This window comes from Schistocerca serialis, chromosome 2 (genome assembly GCF_023864345.2).
Source record: "Schistocerca serialis cubense isolate TAMUIC-IGC-003099 chromosome 2, iqSchSeri2.2, whole genome shotgun sequence".
NCBI classification, from domain to species: domain Eukaryota; kingdom Metazoa; phylum Arthropoda; class Insecta; order Orthoptera; family Acrididae; genus Schistocerca; species Schistocerca serialis.
In genome coordinates this window covers 946,575,405-946,603,036 of record NC_064639.1, presented here as the reverse complement: position 1 = coordinate 946,603,036, position 27,632 = coordinate 946,575,405, and the positions used below count along the sequence as shown (strand labels likewise).

The 27,632-nt window shown below is 44.3% G+C and overlaps 1 protein-coding gene across 1 annotated transcript in view; it reads left to right on the top strand.

Annotated features, from left to right (window-relative positions):
- LOC126456502 (uncharacterized) overlaps positions 1-27,632 on the top strand; it is a 170,721-nt gene that overhangs the window by 130,779 nt on the left and 12,310 nt on the right. The window contains exon 3 of the mRNA XM_050092252.1: positions 12,820-13,106. Coding sequence (XP_049948209.1) covers positions 12,820-13,106 — 287 coding nt within the window. The remainder of the gene's footprint in view (positions 1-12,819; positions 13,107-27,632) is intronic.

Below are 27,632 nucleotides of genomic sequence, written 5' to 3'. Positions count from 1 at the left end.
GTGAGATCCTTACCAGGTAGGATTGACGGAGGACATCGAAAAAGTGTAAAGAAGGGCAGCCAGTTTCGTGTTATCGCGCAATAGGGGTGAGAGTGTTACTGATATGATACGTGAGTTGGGGTGGCAGTGACTGAAACAAAGGCGGTTTTCTTTGCGGTGTATCTATGTAAGAAATTTCAGTCACCAACTTTCTCTTCCGCATGCGAAAATTGACAACCACCTACGTAGGGAGAAATGATCATCTAACAGAAATCAGAGCTCGAACGGAGAGATTTAGGTGTTCCTTTTTCCCATGCGCCATTCGAGAGTGTAATGGTAGAGTAGTAGTATGAAAATGGTTCGATGAACCCTCTGACAGGCACTTAAGTGTGAATTGCAGAGTAACCATGTAGATGCAGATGTAGATGTAGGTGAGGTCTGTCTGGGCTTGGTTTAGCCGTGGTTCTTCCTTTGCACTTCCACTGCACAATCAGGTCACCAACAGTAGACTGGTCAGCTGTATAAGGGATGAAATGGCCCTAATTTATCTGTTTCTACGGTGACGCCCAGTGACTAGCCCACTTTCGAAGTCACTGAGGTCCTCTAACCGACTGATCCTGCTGATACTGTTTCTCTGCTCGCAACACAATACTCCCAGCCTGTTTTTGTACAGGAGACTCCACCTCTCGTCGCGTCTAGTGGTCAGTGCTGCATTACATACTGATGCCCAAATACTGCTGTCAGGTAGTCTACCTTCATTACTGCACATCTACTACAGCCAACGCTTTGATTTGGCTCTGATAAATGTCTGTTCAAGGCATGACTATACGTTCTTCCAATAGCTGGCTACATGCGGACGAATTTTTGCAACGGGTCAGAGCCGAGGACCACTTCCGCGGATATTTTTGACGGATCCGACCCGGCGATCTCAGACCCTTCGTTTCCCTCTAAGAGAACACTCCGCCTCTCGGATATGGTCTCTCAGATCTGCCCGCAGGTCGTGTGTGGCACAAATCTGTGGATTTTCGTGATGTATTCGCGGATCGACGACTGCGGTGCATGCTCTACAGGCTGGAGGTCACGGGCGACGGATTTCAATAGTTCCGATGATGTCTCGCGGAAACTGTGTTTTTCTTTGAGCTGTTTTTAGGAATTGTTTTACTGTAGCATATTTCTCAATTTTGAAACGCGTTTATATCGTCGATGGACGAGAGTAGAAATAAAATTGTGACAGTGACCGTCAGGTGCCGGCCGCTGTGGCCGAGCGGTTCTAGGCACTTCAGTCCGGAACCGCGCTGCTGCTACGGTCGCAGGTTTGAATCCTGCCTCGGGCATGGGTGTGTGTGATGTCCTTAGGTTAGTTATGTTTAAGTAGTTCTAAGTCTAGGAGACTGATGACCTCAGATGTTAAGTCCCACAGTGCTTACAGCCATTTGAATCTTTTTTTTTGACCTTCAGTTTGTACATTATAGACGCATAAATTACTCTAAAGAAAAAGCTCACAAAATAGGTGAAAAAATGGTTTTCCGAAAATATTCCAGCCATGTGCATCTGATTTAGAATCGTGGGCACTCCTTTGAAATTCCTGAAGATTCAATAAGGTAGATATCTGGCGTCCTTGATCCCTTATAAAGTACAGTAACTGACAACATTTGTAAAATAATTGATATAAAATAGTTATTGGTACTGCAACATAGTACAAACAACATTTTATTGACACTCACCATAGTATTGACTTATGCAAGTGACTCCCCTCCCTTTTCCGCTACCTGCATCGTTCTGAGCTCTTTTCTGAAATTTAACTTCAAATTTTTATTACACTTTGGTACAGCTGAAATATCGCCAAGAAACATTTCAACCATCTATTAGTACGCCACTTGCGGCTGTTGAAACTCTGCATGGCGTAGAGTGGGGCCCGTTTGGCTCCATCGACTCTGTATTTGCACGACAGGTGTCGGATCCCGACCAATGCGAGCAGCAATATTGCTGAACGATAAACCACCATCTCGGTAAGACACGATACTGCAACTCTCGAATCCCGGCGTGTCCTGGCAATCGTTTCTCCTTCTTACACGACGAATGACGCGAGATCTTCGCAGAAACACACTACACTGAAATGCGACTTATGAATGGGAAACACACAGCCTTATCTTTCCTTATATATGCAAAATTTAGATGACGTTAATTCTAGATATTCTGTTCTTTCAAATGCTAAATACTTGCAAGTCCACGAATTTGGTACATTTCATGCCAGTCTGACGTTTGATTCATGACAAATGGTTCAAATGCCTCTGAGCACTATGGGACTTAGCGGCTGAGGTCATCAGTCCCCTAGAACTTAGAACTACTTAATCCTAACTAACCTAAGATCATCACAAACATCCATGCCCGAGGCAGGATTCGAACCTGCGACCTTAGCGGTCGCGCGGTTCCTGACTGTAGCGCCTAGAACCGCACGGCCACCACGGCCGGCGATTCATGACACATTCGGAGTCAGCAGTGTACTTTTATGACTGGAAAAGGGCACTAACACACTCGCTATACAAGAAAAAAGTGACAGAGCATGTGTCAACAACCTTTCTTATCCCCTGTAGCACGCAATTTTTTTCCATAGCAATTTTCAGAAGAAACAAATACAGAAAATGTTGAATTAAGAGAACATAAAATGAACCTTAGGGCAGATAGGTTCTGTCCAAAACACGTTACCCGCTTGATGGAAAGCACTAGGGTTTCCAACCGGGTGCCAGTGTTAAAATACAGCACCATTTTGAATAGTATCATACTCATCATCTTTAGGAGAAATGTGTACGTCGGCAGAGTCTACATCCACACTTAGCCCCTGTTGGGACAACTTCACCGCAATGCATCTTCCGCAGGTCAGTTGCAGAACTGCAGGCGCTACGCTAGTTGCCCCCTTCACATCAGCGTCAACATCCGTATTTATTAAACAACCAATAAGTTGAGGAATGCCTTCCTACATGATACTCTGTTTTCATGTTTAGGTTTCCGTACCTCAGTCGATAAATCGAACCATTACAGGATCGCTCTGTTGTCCGTCTGTCTGTCTGTCCGTCTGTTAAGAGCCCTTTTTCTCCGGAATAGGCCGGAACCGCGCAGCTGCTACGGTCGCAGGTTCGAATCCTGCCTCGGGCATGTATGTGTGTGACGTCCTTAGGTTAATTAGGTTTATGTATTTGTAAGTCTAGGGGACTGATGACCTGAGATGTTAAGTCCCACAGTGCTTAGAGCCATTTGAACCATTTTCTCAGGAACTGTTAGACGTATCAAGTTGAAATTTATGCCATACGCTGAGGTCTATGATCCGTCGGCGGTCTAAAAAAATTCGAGCTTCCGAGTCAATGCAATGAGAAGATATGGCCTTTTATGTGACATATTTTGACAAAAACTCATTCATCAAAACCTATAGGATACTTCCATTGACCTAGATCATGAGATTTGGTAAGAAGCAAGGTTTTACAGTACAAGTAAGAAAAAATGCGAAAATTGTTAATTTGTAATTAAATCACGCGAAAAAAATTTTCACTCGTTTTTCTACAGGCAGTCTGTACGTTTGTTAAAACACTCTTTTTCGGGTTGATACAGTAATTACAGTACCAAATACGAAATTACATAAAAATTTAAACTTATAATTAAAGGATTCTCGAAAGTCTTGTAATTTCCCAGACCGATATATTGCCAGTAGGGCCATATCGATAGCAGGCAAAAATCGTCGAGATTCTCGGTTCCCAGCATGCATAAACTGTGTATGTGTCATTAAGTTTGTATGGGACTCTCAGGGTGCAAGTCCTATTCGCACATAACCAATCCTTTTTTTAATACATAAACTTGTTTTGGTAATAATCTTCATGAAAAGTTTCCCGTTAACAGCAGTTTACTAGACTTGGTTTCTGTAGAGCCACATAGTTAATACTAACTATATTTTGATCTACATCTGCAACCTCGAAAGACACCTTACAGTGTGTATCAGAGGATACTTCTGTCATCACTATCATTTAGCCATTTGCTGTTCCTTTCGTGAATGGTGCGTAGGACAACCGATTATAGGTAAGCCTCCACGCGAGCTTTACTTGTCATCCACGTGCACGCTCTCCAAACCACTGTGAGAAGCATGCCAGTGGGCGCTTCCCATTGTATCATGTGTTTAGGTATGTCCCCATTCCATACCTATATGGAGGGCAGGAAAAACGACAGCTTAAATGCTCCTCCGTCACTGCAATTACTCCAATGTTGCCCTCATAGCCCCTATTGCAGTAATACCATTTGAGGCGGCCGTATATTGCAGAATTTTGTAAGCGGCTTTCCTCGGTATAGCTGGACTGTATTTACGTATCTATCAGTTCAGTTTTTTTTAGCATTTCCACAATTCTCGCCTGAGAGTAAAAAAAAAAACTGTCCTTTCTACACACTCATTATCCCATTTCAGTCCTTCGTGGTAAGGTCCCATATATTTAAACAGTATTCTAGGATGGGTTACGAGAATATTTTGTAAAGAAATTCCTTTGTACAATCACACCATTCTCCCAGTATCCTACCAATGAACCGAACCTGTTTTACCTACAAATGAGCCTATTTGATCGTTCTACTTTACATCTACATCTATAATTCGCAGTCCACATTATGCCACGTGGCAGAGGGTATCAGTACCACTACTATACATTTCCTTTCCTGTTACACTCACAATAAATAACGATGGAAAAGCGATTGCCTATATGCCTCCGTATGAGCCCCAATGTCTCGTATCTCATCTTCGTGGTCCTTACGTGAAATGTATGTTGGAGGCAGCAGAATCGTTCTGCTGTCAGCTTCAAATGACGGTTCGCTAAACAGTGTTCCTAGAAAATAATGTCGCTTTCCGTCCAGGGACTCCCATTTGAATTCCAGAAGCATCACTATAACAGCGCGTTGTTCGGACCTACCAGTAAAAAATTTAGCAGTCCGCTTCTGAATTGCTTCGATGTCTTCCTTTAATCCACCCTGGTACGGATCCCAAACCCTCGAGCAGTACTCAAGAATAGGTCGCGCTAGTGTCCTACACGCGCTCTCCTTTACAAATGAACCACACTTTCCTAGAACTCTCCCAATAAACCGAAGTCGACCATTCATCTTCCCTACTACAATCCTCACATGCTCGTTCCATTTCATATCGCTTTGTATTTTTGTGTTCAGATAATTATACGACATGACTGTGCCAAGCAGAATCCTACTAATGTTATTTCCGAACATTACTGGTTTATTTTTGTAGTGTTGCCAGAAAAGCCAACACTGTTTTTCTAGAGGAGGCCGAAATGCACGCGTTTAACTAAACGCTGACTGGCGCGAGGTCTGGAACAGTTAAAGGAATTAATAGTAGCAAATAAAGTAAGTCGTTGATATAATACTTAACTTTAATCCACAATTGTAGAACATCTCTTGTTACGGTACATGCTTCATAATATTAATTATCAATTGAATACGGCGCCTTGCTAGGTAGCTGAAGGCTATGCTAACTATCGTCTCGGCAAATGAGAGCGTATTTGTCAGTGAACCATTGCTATGAACGTCGGCTGTACAACTGGGGCGAGTGCCAGGACGTCTCTCTAGACCTGCCGTGTGGTGGCGCTCGGTCTGCTATCACTGACAGTGGCGACACGCGGGTCCGCCGTATACTAACGGACCGCGGCCGATTTAAAGGCTACCACCTAGCAAGTGTGGTGTCTGGAGGTGACACCACAATTTTTCCACCTCATCCTCATTAACTTACATTTTGCTACACTCAAACTAGCTGCTATTCATCACATAAACTACAAATTTTGTCTAAGTCATCTTATATCCTCCTACGATCACTCAACGACGACATCTTACCGTACACCACAGCATCATCAGCAAACAACCATAGATTGCTGCCCACCCTGTCTGCCAAATCATTTATGTATATAAAGAACTACAGCGGTCCTACCACACTTCCCTGGGGTACTCCTGCTCATACCCTTGTCTCTGATGAACACTCGCCGCTGAGGACAACATAATGGGTTGTATTACTTAAGACCTCTTTGAGCCACTCACATATCTGTGAAACTACTCCATATGCTCATACCTTCGCTAACAACCTGCAGTGGGGCACCACGTCGAACGCTTTGTGGAAATCTATATATGTCTAATCTGGCTCTTGCACTTCATCAATAGTTTGCAGTATATCATATGAGAAAAGAGCAAGCTGAGTTCCTCACGAGCGATGCTTTCTAAAATCATATTGATTTCCACAAAATTGTTGCACTGAAAAAGTTTTATGAGTTAGCTGATTCCAATTATGACCCAATGTTACTGCAGTCATAAGATACCATCGTTTCTGTATTTCTTGACGTGCACAATTTTACATTTCTCAACCCTTAGAGTAAGTGGCCAATCGTACAACTTTTAAATCTTATCAAGATCTGACTGTACATTTTCCGGCTTCTATTGGCACAGTAATTCAGCGTAGATAGCTGCATCATCTGCGAAAAGTTTGAGGATACGACTAATATTGCCTATCAGGTCGTTAATATGCAATATGAACGAAAACTTTATCCACACACTGGCGTGAAGCATACCTGAAATTATTTCTACACTTGTCAATAATTCTCCATCCTAGATTACTTGCTGCGTCCTCACAAGAAATATATCCTCAGTTCAGTCACAGATTTCGTTTCATACCTCGTATGATCTTAGTGAACAAGTCTTGGTATGGTGTAGGAGAAAGTGTTGTGCCATGGACCACTTCTCAGACTTTTGCCTCTGTAACAGGAATTCAATGTATTTTCTAATTCCATTTTTAAGTGATGTCATTCACCTTTTACGTGCTGCAATGGCATTCACCTTTTACGTGCTGCAATCTCTTTCTGAAATTTCGAATGTCAAAACGTATTCCAACTCACAACATGGTAATGGAGCTAGAAAGAAATATTCTACTTAGACTTAAGAGCGTTAAAATCAAAAAAATCTTGTCAATACTGTTGTCAATAGTTATTGTGTTACGTTATTACTTCACAGCGCACCAAGAATTAATCAGTAAGTGAAATAAAATTAAGTAGGAGTGTTATAGAAAATAAGCTAGAAGTTGAATACATTTTTAAAATTGAAGCTATTGGAAACTAACCCAACGCTCCGTTTTCAAGACAGGTAAAAGTCTTAAGACATTAATGAAACTCATTCAATTTGCAAATATCAAGTGTTCCATGGCAAAAGACCTTCTTCCAAAGAATCAGGTGATGCATGAGCGACGAAATATGCCTTAAGCGTCCACATGTTTTACTTGACATAAAATTCTGTAAATGAAGAATTAACAATATATTCCAAATTGTTTTAATGAATTATACAGCAATTAAATGTGTAGAACTCGATATATTCACAACTGCCGTGCAAAACAGAATCTCACGTCTTACATCAACAAAAACTATAGAAAACGGCGCAAACTGCTTATAGTATAGCGGTCTCTGATGCGCATTTCTTCGTGTGATTCTAAAATCAGTCACTAGATCCAAGCACCGACCAAAAACCTCGTGTTTTCGTAGGTACACTGTGCTCTAGGTACTTTTATTTCATGGGTCAGTTCTTCACTTCTGCTCGCCTGCTACAACTCTGATTTATCTGTTGTATTCGAGGTCTGTCGAAAAAAGTAACTGAACTTTTGTAGAATATACTTCTCCGACTGAAAAATGACACTACCCCACCCACACAAAAATATGACATAACAAGTGTCAACAACTGTAGGTGAAAATCATTACTCCGAGAATATACATTTTTTTCTGCAGAACCTCTCAGGAGAACAGCAGGCTGCCCTATTTTCAGAAAATCAAGGCGGAATTACCAAGAGTCGGCCTTTTTCAAAACACGGTAGCCCCTATTAGGGCAACTTCTCCGCGTTCTACCGAGCGAGGTGGCGCAGTGGTTATCACACTGGACTCGCATTCGGGAGGACGACGGTTCAATCCCGTCTCCGGCCATCCTGATTTAGGTTTTCCGTGATTTCCCTAAATCGCTTCAGGAAAATGCCGGGATGGTTCCTTTGAAAGGGCACGGCTGATTTCCTTCCCCATCCTTCCCTCACCCGAGCTTGCGCTCCGTCTCTAATGACCTCGTTGTCGACGGGACGTTAAACACTAATCTCCTCCTCCTCTCCGCGTTAGAACATAGACTGGTTACTTGCAGATCCGCAGGCGCTTCCGGCCGCTGTGGCCGAGCCGTTCTAGGCGCTTCAGTCCAGAACCGCGCTGCTGCTGCGGTCGCAGGTTCGAATCCTGCCTCGGGTGTGGCCGTGTGTGATGTCCTTAGGTTAGTTAGGTTTAAGTAGTTCTAAGTTCTAGGGGACTGATGACCTCAGATGTTAAGTCCCATGGTGCTCAGAGCCATTTGAACCATTTGAACCAAAAGTACGTTTCGGTATTTTAACACTACATTACATGATAGGATTTTCGGTATTATTGGTAACATTGGTAGGGAAAGAAACATAAATGAATGAGTGAAAGAGAAACGGGGAGCCGACGACTTCTATTTGTTTTTCGTTTGTTTGTTTGTTTGAACATAATTAGAATCGCCCATCATTCAGCGCTAGTCCATTGTGTATTTTACATCCTTACAAAATACAAATTACATTTTATGAGTAACAAAAATTAGTTGACCGCGTAACTTCCGCGCTTTTATGTAATCACAGCAATTACTTTTGATACAACTACAGTTTACATTTACAAACCTAAAAAATCTATATAGTTATTGTTAGCATTTTGTAGTCAATAGAACGTTCTTCATCATGGTCAAAGTCTTCCTGTTTTGTTGAGAAATCTGATGCTTTCGAATATCAGAAACATGTTTTATGTAAGCTCGACGAAGTATTGAAACAATACATGATATTTTTTTTCCTTTTTCTTTTAATTTTTCCATTTTTCTTTAGGATATCGCATTTTCGAGCGCTGTACGATAAATCTGTACTATTTTTTTTTTAATTTTTACTACAACATGCCTCTCTTTCGGGCTACAAATCAACAGTTTTCGAATAGAACCAGCATTAAACACAGATGATTTCAATTTTTCCATAAATACTGTTTATTTCTAGGTAACAGACACAAGGATAACTACGTAGACCAAACATGTTCCGTATGTTACGCGGTCCTTTATATATCCTCGCACAGTTTCCAGACGGCCCACCGCTTCCGGTTTCCAGGGGAATTTAGTAAGACGCCGGTCGCATACACAAACAAAGGGATCGAAATGAGGTAACGCCCGATATGTATGCAACACACCCAACACACAAGTAACGCAGTTACGATCTTAGCTGAACAAAGCTATTAAAAGAACTACCGTAGTCTCCGCTTACTTGTGACGCGCTACGATAGCCTATGGTAATTCTACAACTCTGTGCAGGAGTATGCCGTTTAGTACCTTGATAATGAAGCGTATGACAACACGGTTTACTATTATTGCCACACACTGGCCAGCAATCGGCATCTCTTCAATCCCGTTGTCATATACCGTAATTCCCCGCATCATGATTCCAGGAGTTGGAGAGGTAGAGTCTTGGGTCTTGAGAATCGCTGCTCCCTGTGATTTTCCCCCACGTCTACGGATACTTTGGCATCAATCTGACCATCAAAAACAGGAGCGACACTCATCGCTGAAAACCATTCATGCGACTCATTGTTCCAGTTGACTTTCGATCACTCGAGTCTCCGCTCCTGTGGCACGGTGTCAGCGATAAACGATGCTTGGCAGGTCGAGATCTCAACCCAGCTTCCAGTAATCTGTTCCCAGTGGTCCGTGGTCACACTCTGCCTGAAACCTCTTCCTGCATCTATGCTGTCGTCATTTTTGTTTTGTCAGAGCCATTCGAACAGTCCTGCGACCTTCTCGAAGTCTAGTCCTTCCAGACGGACCCGTGCCTACTCTTGTGTCCTCGTTGTTATCCTGAGACCATCTCATCACTTCTAGTTCTGCAGTCAGTGCGACAGAATGCCATACAATGGGCTCTGGTTCGATTACCGGCTGGTGCACAGATTCTCTCCACTCAGGGACTAAGCGTTATGCCGTCTTCATCACCATTTCTCCTCGTAGATGTATACACGTCTCCAAAGTGGTGTCAACTGAAACGACTTGCACCAGGCAACTGACCTACCCGGCGAGAGACCCATTTTTACTAAGACTGCAGTACACGTGAGGTGCCTATTTTCTTTCACTACCCTAAGTGGAAAGCATAACTTTTAATTAAAGTTCATCAGCCTGCAGTTTTCTATGGTGGTTGTCCCCTGCGCAGAGAACGGCAGGTAGGTCGTTAATCCGTTACCTTGAGGACGTAATAAATTCTTAGTGAGGAACTGATATTGTATGAATAATAAAATTTTCATTCAGTTTGTTTATATGGAAAGCCACTCGCCTTTTATTAGCAGAATACGAGAAAATGTACAGGTATATTCCCCTTTATGAATCATAAATCATTTCAGTTCTTCACACCTTCATAAGAAAATAAAACAATGCGCAGCCTAACTGCGTAGTTACCACTTCGCCCGCTGTCCAAGTGAGGCGCGATCCGAAGATCTCCGTTTTCGTTTAGCAGTTGTTTACTATTTTGCTGGCAGTTAACACTTTTGAGATAATGAAATGATAGCCTGCTGTTGAAGGATGCCTTTATATGAAATGCAATTCAATTCACTGATAGTTATTCGATACTGATAATAGAAGTTTATCATTTTGGTGAGCTATTTCCGAACGCGGCAGTCAATCGCGGAGAAGGACCTCAATTTCATCTTCCGGCTGCTACTTCTACACTGAAGAGACGAAGACACTGGTACACCTGCCTGCCTAATATCGCGTAGGGTCCCCGCAAGCATGCAGAAATGGCGCAGCACGACGTGGCATGGACTCGGTTAATATCCTAAGTAGTGCTGGAGAGAATTGACACCATGAATCCTGCAGGGCTGTCCATAAGTCCGTAAGAGCACGAGGGATTTGAGTTCTCTTCTGAACAGCACGTTGCAAGGCATCGCAGATATGCTCAATAATATTCATGTCTGGGGAGCTTGGTGGCCAGCGGAAGTGTTTAAACCCAGAAGAGCGTTCCTGGAACCACTCTGTGGCAATTCTGGACATACTGGGTGTCGCATTGCCCTGCTGGAATTGCCCAAGTCCATAGGAATCCACAACGGACATGAATGGATGCAGGTGATCAGACAGGATGCTTGCATACGTGTCACCTGGCAGAGTCGTATCTGGAGGTATCAAGGATCCCATATCACTCCAACTGCACACGCCCCATATCATTACAGAGCCTCCACCAGCTTGAAAAGTCCGCTGCTGACATGCAGGGTCCATGGATTCATGAGGTTGCCTCCATACCCGTGCACGTCCACCCACTCGATAGAGTCTGAAACGAGACTCATCCGACCAGGCAACATGTTTCCAGTCATCAACAGTCCAGTGTCGGTGTTGACGGGCCCAGGCGAGACGTAAAGCTTTGTGTCGTGCAGACATCAAGGGTACACGGGTAGGCCTTCGGCTCCGAAAGCCCGCATCGATTATTTTTCGTTGAACGTTTCGCACGCTAACACTTGTTGATGGCCCGGCATTAAAATCTGCAGCAGTTTGCGGAAGGGTTACACTTCTGTTACGTTGAACGCTTCTCTTCAGTCGTCGTTGGTAGCGTTCTTGCAGGATCTTTATCCGGTCGCAGCCATGTCGGAGAAGCGATGTATTACCGGATTACTGATATTCACGGTACATCTACATCTGCGTCTACATCCATACTCCGCAAGCCACCTGACGATGTGTGGCGGAGGGTACCCTGCGTACCTCTATCGGTTCACCATTCTATTCCAGTCCCGTATTGTTCGTGGAAAGAAGGATTGTCGGTATGCTTCTGTGTGGGCTCAAATCTCTCTGATTTTATCCTCATGGTCTCTTCGCGAATTATACGTAGGAGGGAGCAATATACTGCTTGACTCTTCGGTGAAGGTATGCTCTCGAAATTTTAACAAAAGCCCGTACAGAGCTACTGAGCGTCTCTCCTGCAGAGTCTTCCACTGGAGTTTATCTATCATCTCCGTTATGCTTTCGCGATTACTAAATGATCCTGTAACGAAACGCGCTGCTCTCCGTTGGATCTTCTCTATCACTTCTATCAACCCTATCTGGTACGGATCCCACACTGCTGAGCAGAATTCAAGCAGTGGGCAAACAAGCGTACTGTAACTTACTTCCTTTGTTTTCGGATTGCATTTCCTTAGGATTCTTCCAATGAATCTCAGTCTGGCATCTGCTTTACCGACGATCAACTTTATATGATCATTCCATCTTAAATCATTCCTAATGCGTACTGCCAGATAACTTATGGAATTAACTGCTTGCAGTTGCTGACCTGCTATTTTGTAGCTAAATGATAAGGGATCTATCTTTCAATGTATTCGCAGCACATTACACTTTTCTACATTGAGATTGAATTGCCATTCCCTGCACCATGCGTCAATTCGCTGCAGATCCTTCACATTCGTGAAGTGGTGATATGGGAAAATCTCGACGTCATCGCTACCTCGGAGATGCTGTATCACATCGCACGTGCGCCGCCTATAACACCACGTTCAAAGTCTCTTAAATCTTGATAGCCTGCCATTGCAGCAGCAGTAAGCGATCTAACAACTACGCCAGACGATTGTTTTCTTATATACGCATGCCTATACCAGGTTCTTTGGCGCTTCAGTGTGGTAATTGAATACGATGGCTGCAAAGCCGGAAATATTACAACTAGAGTGCAAAAGTTGCTGAGTAAACTGACTGGCAGTATATGCTGCTCCCGACACGTACTGGAACGCGCCTTGTCGGCAGGGTACTACGAGCACGGGGGCAGCTTCGGCGGGCACCACGGCCACCATCACGGGTACGACCATCACCGCTTCCGGCCGCTGTACCACACGCACCACGCAGCGCCCGTCTACCTGCCCGAGCACGACGACCACAGCGACAAGTACGTCAAGCTGGGCATCCTGGCCGTGCTCAAGCTGGTGCTGGCCAAGATCAAGGCCTTCGGCATCTTCAAGGTGCTGCTGCTCCTAGCCATCAAGCTGCCCATCTTCCTGCTCACGCTGCTCTTCAAGTTCTTCCTCGTCACCAAGGTACGACACACATACACATTCGTTTTTATTACGTTACAAACGCTTGAAAAATAGAGAAAAAGATACAGGGTGGACAAAAATACACAAAAACTACCAACACAACATTTTACCACGCTTAAGATGATACAGAAAAACCGTTGGCGTTCAAAACAGCTTCCAGTTGTCTCGGAATGGATGGATACAGGTCTTGTATGGCTTCTAAAGGGAATCTGATACCTTACTTCCTGCAAAATTGTGTTAACTTTAGGCAACGCTGGCGGAGCTAGACAGCAACCAGGCACCGTTCTCTCCAAACTAGACCGCAAAGGCTCAATAAAACTGAGGTCTGGTGACCATGGTGACCAGAGGGGTATCGCATCTCGTGGTCGTGCGGTAGCGTTCTCGCTTCCCACGCCCGGGTTCAAAAAAAATGGTTCAAATGGCTCTGAGCACTATGGGACTCAACTGCTGAGGTCATTAGTCCCCTAGAACTTAGAACTAGTTAAACCTAACTAACCTAAGGACATCACAAACATCCATGCCCGAGGCAGGATTCGAGCCTGCGACCGTAGCGGTCTTGCGGTTCCAGACTGCAGCGCCTTTAACCGCACGGCCACTTCGGCCGGCTCCGGGTTCCCGGGTTCGATTCCCGGCGGGGTCAGGGATTTTCTCTGCCTCGTGATGGCTGGGTGTTGTGTGCTGTCCTTAGGTTCGTTAGGTTTAAGTAGTTCTAAGTTCTAGGGGACTGATGACCATAGATGTTAAGTCCCATAGTGCTCAGAGCCATTTGAACCATTTGACCAGAGGGGTATTACAATTCTTCCTCGTGCTCAAAATGGCTCTGAGCACTATGGGACTTAACATCTGAGGTGATCAGTCCCCTAGAACTACTTAAACCTAACTAACCTAAGGACATCACACACATCCATGCCCGAGGCAGGATTCGAACCTGCGACCGTTGCGGCCGCGCGGTTCCTGACTGAAGCGTCCTCGTGCTCACAGAATCAATCCTGGATGAAGTGAGAGCTGTGTGAACCGCGACTTTGGTGCCATGGAAGACAGCGTCACCATGGGGGCACAGACATTGCACCATGGGATTGACTAGATGAAGCAAAATGGTCACAGAATGCTTGGCAGTAATGCGACCTTGCGGGATAACCGTTGGCCCTATGGAACTCCACGATATAGCTACTCAAATCGTCTCCGAACTGCCGTCATGTTTCACTCTTTCGACCTAAACTAGGCTATAATTTGGAAACAATATGTGAAACAAGACTATCCGACCAAATGACTTTCTTCAGTTTCTCCATACTCCAGATTTTATGGCTTGTGCACCAAGTTTCCCGTTACCGTCACTACAGTGACGATTGCAGCTGTCGTCCTCTGATTTTGCGACACAATCCTCTTCAACAACTGTCTGTAACGATCACTCAAAACATTCTTTCATTCCTTTTGTAACTTAGCAAATGACGTTTCTCCATTTTTCCTTTATGCGGTATAAATCTGTGCCTCGTGAAACACCAAGCTCTTCGGCTACCTTGCTTAAGGACCTACCCACCATAAGAGGACCAACAACTTGCCCACATTTTACACTCATGCTCATAAATTAAGGATGATGCTAATACGCGGTGAAGCAACGCTTTGGTGGGCGGTTTGCGGGTTTAAATCACCTCGGGGTATGACCGTGCGGTGCATTTGACCTGCAGTCGTCGCACGGTGGCGCTGGCAGCAGTCCACGTACGCAGAGGTGTATTGGTGCATGTCAGAGTACGGTGCAGCGAGTAAGTGTGCAGACGTTTTCAGACGTGCTAATCGTGATTGTGTGTTGAAAATGGCTCAAAGAGCACATATTTATGACATTATGAGGGGTAGAATACTAGGGCGACTGGAGGCTGGTCAAACACAGCAGGTTGTAGCACGGGCCCTCAGTATGCCACAAAGTGTGATCTCAAGATTATGGTAACGATTCCAGCAGACAGGGAATGTGTCCAGACGCTACAGTACGGGACTTCCACAGTGTACAACACCACAAGAAGACCGCTATCTCACCATCAGTGCCCGCAGACGGCCTACGGAGTACTGCAGGTAGCCTTGCTCGGGACCTTACGGCAGCCACTGGAACAGTTATCTCCAGACACGCAGTCTACAGACGACTGAACAGTCATGGTTTATTCGCCCGGAGACCTTCAAGGTGCGTTCCACTGACCCCTGCTCACAGTAGAGCCCGTAAAGCCTGGTGTCAAGAACACAGTACATGGTCATTGGAACAGTGGTCCCAGGTTATGTTCACAGTCGAGTCCAGGTTTAGTCTGAACAGTGATTCTCGCGGGGTTTTCATCTGGCGTGAACCAGAAACCAGATACCAACCCCTTAATGTCCTTGAAAGGGACCTGTATGGAGGTCGTGGTTTGATGGTGTGGAGTGCGACCATGATTGGTGCACGTACACCCCTGCATGTCTTTGACAGAGGAACTGTAACAGGTCAGGTGTATCGGGACGTCATTTTCCACCAGTATGTACGCCCTTTCAGGGGTGCAGTGGGTCCCACCTTCCTCCTGATGGATGATAACGCACGGCCCCACCGAGCTTCCATCGTGTAGAAGTACCTTGAAACAGAAGATATCAGGCGAATGGAGTGGCCTGCCTGTTCTCCAGACCTAAACCCCATCGAGCGCGTCTGGGATGCTCTCGGTCGACATATCGCTGCACGTCTTGAAACATCTACGACACTACAGGAGCTCCGACAGGCACTGGTGCAAGAATGGAAGGCTACACCCTAGCAGCTGCTCGATCACCTCATCCAGAGTATGCCAACCCGCTGTGCGGCCTGTGTCCGTGTGCATGGTGACCATAACGCATATTGATGTCGAGGTACATGCGTAGGAAACAGTGGCGTTTTGTAGCACATGTATTTCGGGACGGTTTTCTCAACTTATCACCAATACCGTGGACTTACAGATCTGTGTCGTGTGTGTTCCCTATGTGCCTATGCTATTAGTGCCAGTTTTTAGTAGTGCCACTTTGTGTGGCACCACATTCTGCAATTATCCTTAATTTATTAGCATGAGTGTAATTCACTTAGATCCGACGTAACGCACTGACAACTACATAGAACACTGTCCTGGCTACGACTCACACTTACACCGTATTGAGGGCATTGCACAGGTCCCGTTTGTGTTCAAATACAACAGCACAACCTTCAGGCTTGTCTAGCACCTGTATTAATGTTCAAACATACATATCTCGCAGTGTTCATATTTTTGTCCATCACATACATACTCCGCAAGTTACCGTAAGATGCGTAGCGGAGGGTATCTTGTATCACTACTTCTCATTCCTTTTCCTGTTCAACTCGTAATTACAGCGAGGGAAAAGTTACTATAAATATGCCTTTCTGCGAGCCCTAATTCCTCTCATCTTCGTGCCCTTTACGCGAATTATACGTTGGCAGCAGTAGAACCGTTCAGCAGTCAGCTTCAGATGTCGGTTTTCTAAATTTTCTCAGAAGTGTTCCCGGGGGAAAGAACGTCCCCTTCCCTCCAGGAACTCCCATTTGAGTTCCCTAAGCATTTCTGCAACACTTGTGTGTTGTTCTACCGGTAACAAATCTAGTACCTCGCCTCTGAAATGCTTCTATGTCTTTTTGTCATCCGGCTTAATGCGGATCCCAAACACTCGAGCAGTATTCAAGAATAGGTAGCACTAGCGTCCTATATGCTGTCTTCTTTACATATGAACCACACTTTCCTGAAATTTTCCTAATAAACCGAAGTCGAACATTTGCCTTCCCAACTACAATGCTTGCCTGCTCGTTCCATCGCTTTGCAACGTTACGCGCAAATATTTAAACGACTTGACTGTGTCAAGAAGAACATTTGTAATACTCTGTCACTGAACATTACACATCAATTCTTCCTACTCATCTGCATTAACGTACATTCTTCCACATTTAGAGCTAGCTGCCATTCATCAAACCAACTAGAAATTTTATCTAAGTCATCTTGTATCTTCCTACAGTCACTCAGTTCGACACCTTACCGTAAACCACAGAATCACCAGCAAACAACTGCAGATTGCTGCCCACCCTGTCCGTCAATTCATTTATGTACATAGACAACACCAGCGGTGCTATCACACTTCCCTGTGGCAATTCTAGCGATGCCCTTTTCTCTGATGAACGTGCGCCGACGAGGAAAACATACTGGGTTCTACGACTTAAGAATTGTTAGTCACCCACATATTTGGGAATCTAATCCGTATGTTCGGACCTTCGTCAAAAGTTTGCGGCATTGCCAAAAGAAACCAACTTTTGCCTCAGAGGAAGGAGTAGGTCGGTGTGTCTCATGACTGGGATGTCGTCAGGATTGGTCCTGGCCACCAACGAGACGGTTGAGTGCAAGGGTGGGCATATTGGATGGCAGCTAGATGGTGGCTGCCTAACATCTCAGAGGTGCTGCAGGTACCGGGCTTTTCAGGAGGTTACCCATGTATAACATGCTACCCCTATTCGCTAAAGCTGTCGCCAGCAGAGTAGTGCATAAGTAAGACACGCTACAGCAGTTGCCTACTCTGGTAACTCGTAATGTTGATGTGTGCGCCATGTTTAGGCACTATTTCTGCTTCTGTGTCTCCCTATGCTCGGAAAACTATGGCTTGCTAATCTAACACTTGTCGTGTTTGCTTCACACCACCCGTAACTAACATTACCATATTCAACCAGCTCTAAAATCAATGCTAAACCCTCTACGAGCTCCACGAAGCAAACGTTGTAGAGAGATGTGGCAGAATGACGCTGTTGGCTGGAGAGTCACGTTCTACTTTGCCCCTTTACCACTGTGCATCGCTCCACCAACCGCCTTCCTAAGTCCACACTATTATAGAATCAACTACCGTGGGCAGACACCTGGTGGTGTCAGGGGTCTGAATTGATAATCGCAGGTGGAATAACAATTAGATGGACCACAGTGCAGCAAATCTCTGCTGGGTGAGACCAGTGAGCAGCACCATCCTGAAACTCTTCCTGTGCTGTGTAGTAGAGAGTCTTTTGTCACACACGAATACCCCCGCTCACCACACCTCACATGGCACATAGAGCAGCATTAGTGCAGAAAAAAAAAACACTGGAAGCGTAGGGTAAGGTCATCTTGCCTTCTGGATCCCAGTAAATGTAATTACAAGCCGTTGACAGGGCTGTGATTTATCGAAAATAATAAGAGGCGATGCATCCCACTTGCCAAATGGCTCAGTTCAGGTAGATGGTGGATGACATGGGATGACATGGGAGCCCACATGGGTTTGCCATTTCTCATTGCTCCAAATTGTTCATCTACAGTTATTCCTATCTGTTATGGGTGCCAAGCACTTGAGAAATATTTTAGCAAGAGTCACACTAGTGTTCTGCAATAAGTCTCCTTTGTAGATGAATCACTAGTTCCTAGTATCCTGAATGAATGCTCACTCTGCAGCGGAATATGTGCTGATCTGAAACTTCCTGACAGGTTAAAACTGTGTGTCGGATCAGAACTAGAACCTGGAACCTTTGCCTTTTGCAGTCGAGTGCTCTGCCGACTGAGCTATGCAAGTACTGGGTGGCTGTAATTATTAAACTGACTACGTTCCGAGTGCTGCTATGCGGACTGTATACATCGCAGGACGGTGAAACATCGTAGGCATGTTCATTAAACGGTGCTTTCGCGGGGTATGTTGAAAAAAATAATAGTTACACTACCTGTCGCCAGATGAAAATATGGCGATGTAAACAGAATGTGAAATGTTTCTTTTTTTTACATCAGTATGCTGTTTCTCGCTTGGTGATCCGTGTTGATTTCTTTTGTGAAGTGACTTTGGTGCAAAAGGTTAAGAAGGCTGGAGTTCTCCGTATGAAATGAAATGGCTACTGAGAAGAAAGACCGTGCAGTGCTGATAAAAGTTCTTTTATCAGAACGGCAGCAGTAGCAGCGCTGCACTGCGGGAATATCGCCGACAGAAGCAGCTGTGGAGAGGCCTCATGTCAATAGATGGACTAAAGAGTATAATAAAGAAATTAGGAGAATCATGTGTTAGTTGGTGCGGGAGGGAGAGAGAGGCAGCCCATTCCCATGGCAGTTGTCGACGAAGTTGTTGTGGCTATAGCTAACTGTCCAGCATATGCTCCAACTTCTGCAGCCAGTGCTCGAGCTGTGTCACGGGAAATGTCTCTCCCCTGATCAGTTCCAAAGATTTTGCGGCGCATATTACAGTGGTGGCCCTACAATATTTAGAATGTGTACCAAATAAAGCCACAACATAGGCTCCAATGACGTGACTTCGCCCTTCGTTTTTTGGTACGCATGGAAATGGATGAAATGTGGTCATGGAATATTCTATGGATGGATGAGGCACATTTTACTCTGCACGGTACCACGAATGCACAGAAATGAGGTTTCTACTCCACCACAAGTTATGCAGAAACATCCACAGCGTACAGCTTATAGGACTGTCTGGTGTGGTTTCATAAGCTCCTTCATTTTCTGTCCGTTTTTCTTCGAGGAGATGACATCTCGTGGGCTTGCTTGGTGTACAGTGACATCTGCACGTCGTAAGGACCTCCTTGTGCAACACGTTATGCCAGCTTTGCAAGAACGCAACTGTATCCACACCACTATTTTCATGCGAGATGGGGTGACACCACATGTCGGTTTCCAAGTGAAAGATTTGCTTCAAGAAATCCTTTGGTACCGGCTGCAACATCTCTAGACAATGTCAAGATGTCTAGCCTTCCAGATACCCAGACCTAAATCCATGTGACAACTGGTTGTGGGAATATCTGAATGATCGTGTCTATCAGGGATGTATCCGGACTCCTCCTGATCTGAAAGACAGCATACGACGACATATCACCCTGATATGCTGCTCGCAATTGTCAACCACGCCGTGTTACAGATGCACCACGTTGCTGAGTCGGGAGGCCGTACTGAACACACGACAGTATGTCGAATAGGAAACTGCAGTGCCTGCGTTGTGTAGAAATAAGATGCAATGCTCCTTATTCACAATACAGGCACTGCAATTGCGTGTTTATCCGATACCGGACCTGCGACTTACAAATAAAATGTCTCCCCTGTACGGGAATAATATTAATTGGATGTACGTTGTCAGACTTCGAACCTCTTTGAAATTTCATCGCAGTCTGACTCAATACTTGCGCAGATTTTTTCAGATGGTAATTCATTATAGATAACTGCATCATCTGCGAAAAGTCTGATGCTGCAGTTAACGTTTTTTGGAAGGTCATTAACATACAACACGAACAAAAATGGTCTCAGCACAGTTCCCTGAGGCACAGCTGAAGTTATTTCTACATCTGTCTATTACTCTCTATCCAAGATAACTTGCTGCGTCCTCTCTACCCGGGTATCCTCAAGTCAGTCGCAAATTTCCCTTGATAACCGTCCGGTGTGGCCGAGCAGTTCTAGGCGCTTCAGTCTGGAACCGCGCGACCGCTACGGTCACAGGTTCAAATCCTGCCTCGGGCATGGTTGTGTGTGATGTCCTTACGTTGGATAGCTTTAAGTAGTTCTAAGTCTAGGGGACTGATGACCTCAGATGTTAAGTCCCATAGTGCTCTGGGCCATTTGAACCATTTTTTTTCTCTTGATACGCCATATGAGGGTACTTGCGCTAGTAATTGTAGGTGTGGTATGGAGTGAAATGTTTTTAGGCACTCAAGAAACACTGCATCTACCTGACTGTCTTGCTCCGTCATTTTTCAGAACGTCATGTGACAAAAGCAGAGTTGGATTTCGCTTGAGCGACGTTTTCGGAATCAAGTCTTGCCAATATGGAGGAGACCATTCTGCTAGAGATACTTCATTACGTATGTGTAGAGGCTATGTTCTGAGATTCTGCTACAGAAAAGTGTCAATGGAAAAGGTCTTTAGTTTTGTGGATCGCTCCTCCTGCCCTTCTCGCAGATGTGTGTGATCTGTGCTTTCTTGCAACATTGTTCGAAGGATCTACGATATATTATGGTCAAAAGAGGGAGTAACTAGACTCAAATCGATGTGCAATCCGATACGTATTTTTATCCATCGGACCCTGGAGCTTCGTTCAATTTTTATTGATTTTAGCTGTTTCTCAACACCACGGATATTAATATCAATATCACTCCTTTGCAGTGGTGCGAGGATTGAATTGGATCAATACTCCTGGATTTTCTTTTGTAAAAGAACATTTGAAAATGGATTAAGGATGTCTGCTTTTGCTTTGCTGCACACTATGTCCTGTGTCATTCATTAGTGTTTGGACCCTAACTTTGATGCCTGCCTTTACATATGACTAGAATTTCTTTGGTCTTGAGAGAGGTCTTTCTATAATATTCTGCTTCGGTAGTCGTTGATAACTTCACACATTTCCTTCTTGTCAGCCAAACGCGTTTTACTCAGCATCTTTCCACCTATAGGCCTATGCCTTGTTTTACACCTGTTATACAACATTCTCCGTTCTTGAGGTTTCTTTATGGTGATTGTATACAATGAAGTTTCCTTTCCGTCACGCACTGTTCTCATAGGAACGTATCTATTCAGTGCAGGGTCAACTGTTCTTTTATACTTGAGCTATAGTTCCTCTACACGGTCCTGTCCAGAACTAAACGTTTCAAGTTCGTCAGTGAGGTAAGACACTGCTGCTTCTTTATCTAAATTGCTAAACATGTACATCTCTCTCCTCAGTTTAGCTGTTTGAGCTTTGACAATAACTGTTTCTTGATCACTGATACCATTTTTCATCTGTACGTGTTCAAAAAGATCATGTCTGTTTTATGCATATAGACTGAAGTCTTGAGTGAAAACATCTACCAGTGCCGGGAATAGAACCCAACTCCCTGCTTACTAGGCAGATGCGTTAGCCACTAACCCACCTTGGCACAGCGGTTCACACAACTACAAGGGCTACCCTGGCATACCTCCCTCCTCAATCCAAATTCTCACTGCCCCCCGAACTGCTTTAAATTCCTTTTTACATGCAAACAGAATTTCCGAGGATCTCCATGTTTTGGAATAGCACCTCAGTATCAGACGTAAATTGGTGGAACCAGCCTGAACCCCAGGTGTAGGTACTTATACCCTCGTCACTTCATTCTATACGCGTAAAAAAATACCTGTGTCACACCAGTAGAGTCTATGAAATTGCGTCATTTCACCTGTGTATGTAACTGCATCTCGTTTCAGGCTGGCTCCCCCATTAATGTTCGATACTGAGGGGTTGTTCCAGAACATGGAGAGCCTCGGCAATTTTGTTCGTGTGTAAGGGGGAATTTGGATCGAGGAGGGAGACAGCAAAGGACTTGGAAGAGCAGTTGAACGGAATGGACAGTGTCTTGAAAGGAGGATATAAGATGAACATCAACAACAGCAAAACGAGGATAATGGAATGTAGTCAAATTAAATCAGGTGATGCTGAGGGGATTAGATTTGGAAATGAGACACTTAAAGTGGTAAAGGAGTTTTGCTATTTAGGGAGTAAAATAACTGATGATGGTCGAAGTAGAGAGGATATAAAATGTAGACTGGCAATGGCAAGGAAATCGTTTCTGAAGAAGAGAAATTTGTTAACATCAAGTATAGATTTAAGTGTCAGGAAGTCGTTTCTGAAAGTATTTGTATGGAGTGTAGCCATGTATGGAAGTGAAACATGGACGATAACCAGTTTGGACAAGAAGAGAATAGAAGCTTTCGAAATGTGGTGCTACAGAAGAATGCTGAAGATAAGGTGGGTAGATCACGTAACTAATGAGGAGGTATTGAACAGGATTGGGGAGAAGAGAAGTTTGTGGCACAACTTGACTAGAAGAAGGGATCGGTTGGTAGGACATGTTTTGAGGCATCAAGGGATCACAAATTTAGCATTGGAGGGCAGTGTGGAGGGTAAAAATCGTAGAGGGAGACCAAGAGATCAGTACACTAAGCAGATTCAGAAGGATGTAGGTTGCAGTAGGTACTGGGAGATGAAGAAGCTTGCACAGGATAGAGTAGCATGGAGAGCTGCATCAAACCAGTCTCAGGACTGAAGACCACAACAACAACAACAACAACAACAGAGGGAGGCATACCAGGGCAATCCGTGAAGTTGTGTGATCCACTGTGCCAAGTTAGGTTTTTGGCTAACGCACCTGCCCAGTAAGCAGAGGACTCGGGTTCGATTCCCGATCATCGTACAAATTTTCGCTCTCCACTTCAACCTATATGCTTAAAATCATATCTGTATAAGCCAAGTAAAGTCTCTGAACTTGTGTCATTTCATTCATGTCTATTTGTTGCCATTAGATTAAATATATGTCGATCATGAGTGGGCTTCGGTTCCAGGTAGTTTTCAGAGAAGGCGTTTAGTATTATTTCGCAGAAAGTCTTGCCACGACCATCACTTACAAAATTGTAAGTGTCTCAGTTGACTGTTGGATTACTTAAGTCTTCTCTGATGATGACAGTAAGATTGCTATACATAGTTACTAGCGAACTGAGTTTTTCCCTAAAGTTATCTGTTACATTTGGTAGGTGAGACTGAAGGTAGATAAGAGATCAGTTATCAGTTTAGGCCCATGTTGGATACTGAGTCTTGCCCAAACAGTCTCGCTTGATGCTTCAATTTATAGCTCGGAAGATCTGAGTCCACTGTGACAAACACAGCATCTCCATTTTCTATTCGCCTGTCCTTTCGATATACACTTAAATTGTCCCCAGAAATCTCACAGTCACAGTTTCGGATTTTAGCAGGCGGAAGTTCGTCACTGCTACTCCTCTCACGTGTGGGAGGAGGTTAGAACCCGATTACATGCATTTGTTGGCCTACGGCAAACGGCATGTACCGTAGGCAAGAAAGTTCACTGCGCTATTGCTCCGTAACTTTGTTCATATGGTTTCAGCAACACTCTATGGTCATGAGATTGTTAGTGTGCTCACTTGACCTGAATCTACTAAGCACATCTGTGAAACTATCGAGTTAGACGAGAGCGAGCTGGAGCTAGCTGTGTACAGTCACTATAATTTGACGACGACAGTTGAGCGGTCATGGGTTGGGGTGGAAATGAAATCGCCCCAGAACCCTAATTCATCTCCTGTGCCAATCTTTTCATCTCAGAGTAGCAGTTGCAGTCTGCGTCCTCAGTTATTTTCTACATGTATTCCAATCTCTGTTTTCCTCTACAGTTTTTACCCTCTACAGCTTCCTCTAATATCATAGAAGTTATTCCCTGATGTCTTAATAGGTGTCCCATCGTCCTGTCCCTTCTTCTTATCAGTGTTTTCCACATATTCCTTTCCTCTCCGATTCTACATAGAATCCTCATTCCTTATCGTATCAGCCAACCTAATTTTCAACATTCGTCTGTAGCGACACATCTCAAATTCTTAGATTTTCCACTGTTCCTATTTTCCCACAGTCCATGTTTCGCTACCATACTATCCTGATGGTAAGTTCCTCGCAGATCTCATTTCCGCTGTATCTCATTACTTTCTTCTTTCTTCGATTTTCTCTCAATCTATATTCTGTACTCATTAGACTGTTCATTCCATTCAGCAGATCGTGTAAGCCTTCTTCACTTTCACTGAGGATAGCAATGTCGTCATCCAATCGTATCATTGACATCCGTTCAGCTTGAATTTTAATTCCACTCTTGAACCTTTCTTTTGTTTCCATCAGTGTTTCTTAGATGTAGGGGTGAAAGACTACGTCCCAGTCTTACATCCTTTTTAATCCAAGCACTTCATTCTTAGTCTTCCACTCTTATTATTACCTCTTGGCTCTTGTTCATGTTGTGTATTACCCCTCTCTCCCTATAGCTTGCCTCTGTTTTCCTTAGATTTTCTAACATCTTGCACCATTTTACATTGTCGAGCGCTTTTTCTAGGTTGACAAATCCTATGAATGTGTCTTGATTGTTCTTTACTCTTGCTTCCATTATCAACTGCAGCGTCAGAATTGCCTCTCCAGCGCCTTCGCCTTTCCTAAAACCAAACTGATCATCATCTAACACATTCTCAATTTTCTTTTCCATTCTTCTGTATATTGTACTTGTCAGCAACTTGAGTGGATGAGCTGTTAACTTGATTGTGCGATAATTTTCGCACTTGTCGGCTCTTGCAGTCTTCGGAGTTGTGTGGATGGTATTTTTCCCGAAATCAGATGGTATATCCGCACTCATACATTCTATGCACGTGAAAAATCGTTTTCTTCCCACTTCTCCCAATGATTTTAGAAATTCTGATGGAATGTTATCTATCCCTTCTACCTTATTTGATCTTAAGCTCTCTTAACTTCTAACACTGGTTCCCTTATCTCTTCTATTACACTATGCAAATCTTCCCCCTCATAGTTTTTCCACTTATCCGTTCCCTCCTCTGCTTTTAACAGTGGAATTCCCATTGCACTAATAATGTTACCACCCTTGCTTTTAATTTTGCCGAAGGTTGTTTTGACTTTTGTCCATGCTGAGCCAGTCCTTCCAACAATCATTTCTTTTTCGATTTCTTCATATTTTTCATGCAGCCATTTCGTCTTAGCTTCCCTGCACTTGAACTTCTGAATTCCTGGATTTCCCTGAACATTTTTGTACTTTCCTCTTTCATCGATGAACTGAAGTATTTCTTCTGTTACCCATGGTTTCTGCACTGTTAGCTTCTTTGTACTTTTGTTTTTCTTTTGCAACATCTGTGACTGCTCTATTTACACATGCCCATTCCTCTTCAACTGAGCCTTGTACTCAGCTACTCCTCATTGCAGTATCTATAGACTTAGAGAACTTCAAGCGTATCTCGTCATTCCTTAGTGCTTCCATATATCTACTTTGCGTGTTGATTCTTCCTGACTAATCTCTTAAACTTCAGCCTACCCTTCATCACTACTACATTTTAGTCTGAGTCTATATCTGCTCATAGATTCGCATTACGATCCAGCGTCTGATTTCGAAATCTCTGTCTGACCGTGATATAATGTAACTGAAATCTTCCCTTATCTCCCGCATCTTTTCCAAGTATACCTCCTCTTGTGATTCTTCAACAGAGTATTCGCTATTACTAGCTGAAATTGATTACAGAACTCAGTCTTTCTCGTCTCCCATTCCAAGTACCAAGCCCAAATTCTCCCGTACCCCTTCCTTCTATTCCTTCCCCTACAACTGTATTCCAGTTCCCCATGACTACTAGATTTTCATCTCCCTTTACGTGTTGAATTACTTTCTCCAGCTTGCGACGTCGGCATCTATACTTGAACTATTGTTGTCGGTGTTGGTTTGCTGTCTATTCTGATAAGAACAACCCTATCGCTGTAATGTTCATATTTTAACACACTTTCCTATTCATAACAAATCCCACTCCGGCTATACCATTTTCTGCTACTGTTGATTTTACCCTATACTCATCTGACAAGAAATCCTTGTCTTTTTTCCAAGAGCTCCTCCTCCTGTGTTATTCGATGCGGTCGGGCGTTGTCATTCATAAAAATTAATCCAGGCCGGTTACTCCTCTGAAGACGCACATCGGAAAGGTGTACAGTGTAACGGGTTCAAAATGGTTCAAATGGCTCTGAGCACTATGGGACTCAACATCTTAGGTCATAAGTCCCCTAGAACTTTGAACTACTTAAACCTAACTAACCTAAGGACATCACACACACCCATGCCCGAGGCAGGATTCGAACCTGTGACCGTAGCAGCCTCGCGGTTTCGGACTGCAGCGCCAGAATCGCACTGCCACCGCGGCCGGCGTACAGTGTAACGATTACGTTGCTGGTGAGTGAACAGCGTTCAGAGAGTTGGAGGTCTGTACTCCCATGCAACATTATGACTGTCCGTACGACAACACCAGAACCGCCAAAACGATCATTTTCGACAGTGCTAGACGCAACCTTATATGTCGAGAGAAAGGAACACATACGAGGGTGAGTCAAATGAAAACCTTAAATTTGTAATAACAAATCGAAATTTCGGGCCGTTATCCTGTAAGTTGGTAAGCGTGCTACAAACAGCGTGCAGAAAATCCTGTAGGTGGCAGCATGGTGCAGGTGCACACATACCGGCGCGGTATCAATATAAAGATGGCCGCCCCACTTGCGACTTGCACCAGGGAAGAACAACGTTCTGTTAGTCAGTTTTTGCGTAGTGAAGGTGTGAAACCTATTGAAATTCACCGACGAATGAAGATTCAGTACGGTGATGCATGTTTGTCACAGCAGCAAGTCTACGAATGTAGTAGGAAGTTCGCAGGGCAGATGGTGTGACTTCAGTGGAAGATGCTCCTCGACCATGTCAGGCACAACGAGTTGTGACTCCACAGAATATTGCAGCAGTTGAAGCCATAATGAAGGAAAACCGCCAAGTGACACTGAATGACATTGCAGCATGTTTACAGATTAGTTATGGGTCAGCACACCACATTGTGCTTGATGTGCTCCAGTTTCACAAAGTGTCTGCAAGATGGGTGCCACGCCAGCTGACTCCTGAAATGAGAGAACGACGTGTTGATGCTTGTGAAGAACTTCTTCGGCGCTTTAAACGAGAAGGTGGTGACTTCCTTGCAA